Below are 2,500 nucleotides of genomic sequence, written 5' to 3'. Positions count from 1 at the left end.
ACACACACACACACACACACACACACACACACACACACACACAATTTAAACATATACATGTTTATGCGCGCGCACGCATAAACATGCATATGTTTTACTGTGTTACAAAAAGACTGCTTGGAGTTGGTAGTGCTAAAAGGCAAGATGAAATGACGTGAAGTCATATTAATATGCGCTTCTTTAATGGAAAACAACAAACAAACAATTAAAACCAACAGCAGTCTGATGTGGGCATTAACATTCCGTAGTGCACTAAATTTCATCATAAGTTGTAATAATGAAGTAATCAACTTACACTCATGTTTTGATTCCTGATTCAGTAAAGGCGCTGACACGCGATATGGATTATGTGTGCATTGCAATTTGAGCACGTGCACAGGTCTACGGTTTCTGCGCGCATGATGATTACAAGATGTTAGCTTTATTTGCGTGCGCTGATACAAAAGCTGTTGACTAATAATAGCTTCATATTTTGAGTAAACTATATTCGTGTTGAATATTACACTCATGTCAATAAATAGAGTGCGTCAAGGCCCTTTTCGATTACTGAATGGCCTGTTGTTATTTACAATTAAAATTAGGCAATTTGGACAATCCAGTGATTAGGCAATTTAGTTAGTGTAATCAATTATGTGCTAAAAATGTGAAATGACACCCCAGATCCTAGGTACTGTCTAGGGCACCCAGTTTGGAAACCACAGGCTAAAAGACCCTGTTTATTTTGTGCCTCAGCTAATGAGAAATTAGTTGAGGCATTTAACCATCACACCGTTTCATCTAAGACAGAGGGGGGAAGGAAGGCAGAGTAAAAACAAAGAAATGTAGGAAGAAAGGAAAGACGGAGGGAGGGTGGGAGATGGAGTAAAAGAAGGGAGACTGGTAATTATCTAAAGGAACATAGGAATCTCACAAAAGAAATAGAATTTGCTCCAGCAGTTGACGTGGCGCCAAGGGCCATTTTCACTGATGGTGACGACAGCGCAGTTCCTGTCAGACCTTTCCCACCAGCCTTTCCAATCCCAGTTCTGGTAAGAGGCCGGGGTATCTGTGGAAATGCAATGTTTTTGGGTGTAGTAAGCAAATGCCAATGAAACAGCCTTGCGTTTCGGTGGAAAATGCGTTATAATAACGCTTGAACGAAACTGAATTACAGAACGGAATTACATTTACTATGACTTTCCATGTGTTAGTGTTCCTAACAGTCTTATTTTTATTTTTATATAACATTTACCATTAATAGTTCAGCAGATATGCTTACGAGTCAAGAGTCATACTCTCATGTTTCTTAAAATTCAATGTCCTTTGATGTCTTTTTAATGTCTTAATGTGCGTTATTTATAAGTTCATATAGTAGAATCCACAAATATTCCTTGACATTCTATATTATCCGTGTTTGTAAACATTATACGCGTCGTCTGCTAGATAGCGCCAAGAAGTGCCAGACAGAACGCAAGGCAGGAAAATATATGCTGATGCATAACTAGTTACGGTGATATTATTTGGACATATATATGGAAATTGTCAGAAAGAACGGGGGTGTAGCTTTAATTTGGTAATAATTTGTCAAAGAAAAAGTTTGCAAGAATCAACAGCATACCATGAGCTGACAAGAGTAGTACTCTCTTTAATTTCATGAACAATGGAAATATAAATCAAGTTAAAACAATATAAATTATCCAAAAGGCTTACTATCAGCATATTGCCATTCTCCTTCCTTTTCCATGTCGTTGAGGCCGATCAGGGCTTCCCATACTGCAAACTTATTCAGGAGCTCCAACAAGAGATCATTCATTTTCTGGTCCTGCGAAGTATTACATTTTACTTAGAATGATTTGACTAGTATTTACTCTCTCTTATTTTTCATTATCATTGACTTGAGAGCCAAAGTATTTTCTTCAGAATGATTTTATGGATATACACACATATATTTCATTATCATTATTCTGAAAGGACAAAGTTTTGGTAACAACCATATACCCACCCTAACAGCTACGAGTTTTCCGTTCTCCTTTTTACATTCTTTATTAGCATCGAAATAGTTCAGGCGAGTGTGCATCAAGCGAACGTATTGGGTTCCATACACGTAGTAGCCTTGCTCCTCCGCTGTTGGAGAGGGTACCATTAAGCAATGTTACTCTAGGTACCAGAATAACCATTTTGTCTGAGGCCATTACAAGAATGTAGGCAATGTCTCAGAGGCACCAAGATGTGAGCGAAAAATAATGGCGTTCATTATCGGTAATGGATGTAAGAATTATATAGTAAGTCTCATATTCTTTAAATGACAGTTATACACTTACATCTTAAGCGGTTGTTATTTTTGAAGCATCATCTTTATATTAGATTAATTACAACAATATGTATATATATATATATATATATACGCACACACACACACACACACACACACACATATATGTATATATATATATATATATATATATATATATGTATGTATGTATATATATGAATATATATGTATATATATGCATATATACGT

The 2,500-nt window shown here is 36.3% G+C and overlaps 1 protein-coding gene across 1 annotated transcript in view; it reads right to left on the bottom strand.

Annotated features, from left to right (window-relative positions):
- The window catches only part of LOC125040150 (collectin-10-like), an 11,608-nt gene that overhangs the window by 461 nt on the left and 8,647 nt on the right, over positions 1 to 2,500 (bottom strand). Inside the window, exons 4-6 of the mRNA XM_047634664.1 lie at positions 1,982 to 2,103; positions 1,690 to 1,801; positions 1 to 1,045 (exon numbers count right to left, since the gene is read on the bottom strand). The exon at positions 1 to 1,045 is cut by the window's left edge and continues 461 nt beyond it. Coding sequence (XP_047490620.1) covers positions 888 to 1,045; positions 1,690 to 1,801; positions 1,982 to 2,103 — 392 coding nt within the window. The 3' untranslated portion in view covers positions 1 to 887. The remainder of the gene's footprint in view (positions 1,046 to 1,689; positions 1,802 to 1,981; positions 2,104 to 2,500) is intronic.

This window comes from Penaeus chinensis, chromosome 28 (assembly GCF_019202785.1).
Source record: "Penaeus chinensis breed Huanghai No. 1 chromosome 28, ASM1920278v2, whole genome shotgun sequence".
NCBI lineage: Eukaryota > Metazoa > Arthropoda > Malacostraca > Decapoda > Penaeidae > Penaeus > Penaeus chinensis.
Note: the sequence above shows the minus strand (reverse complement) of the source record. Positions and strands in the feature narration are given on the sequence as shown.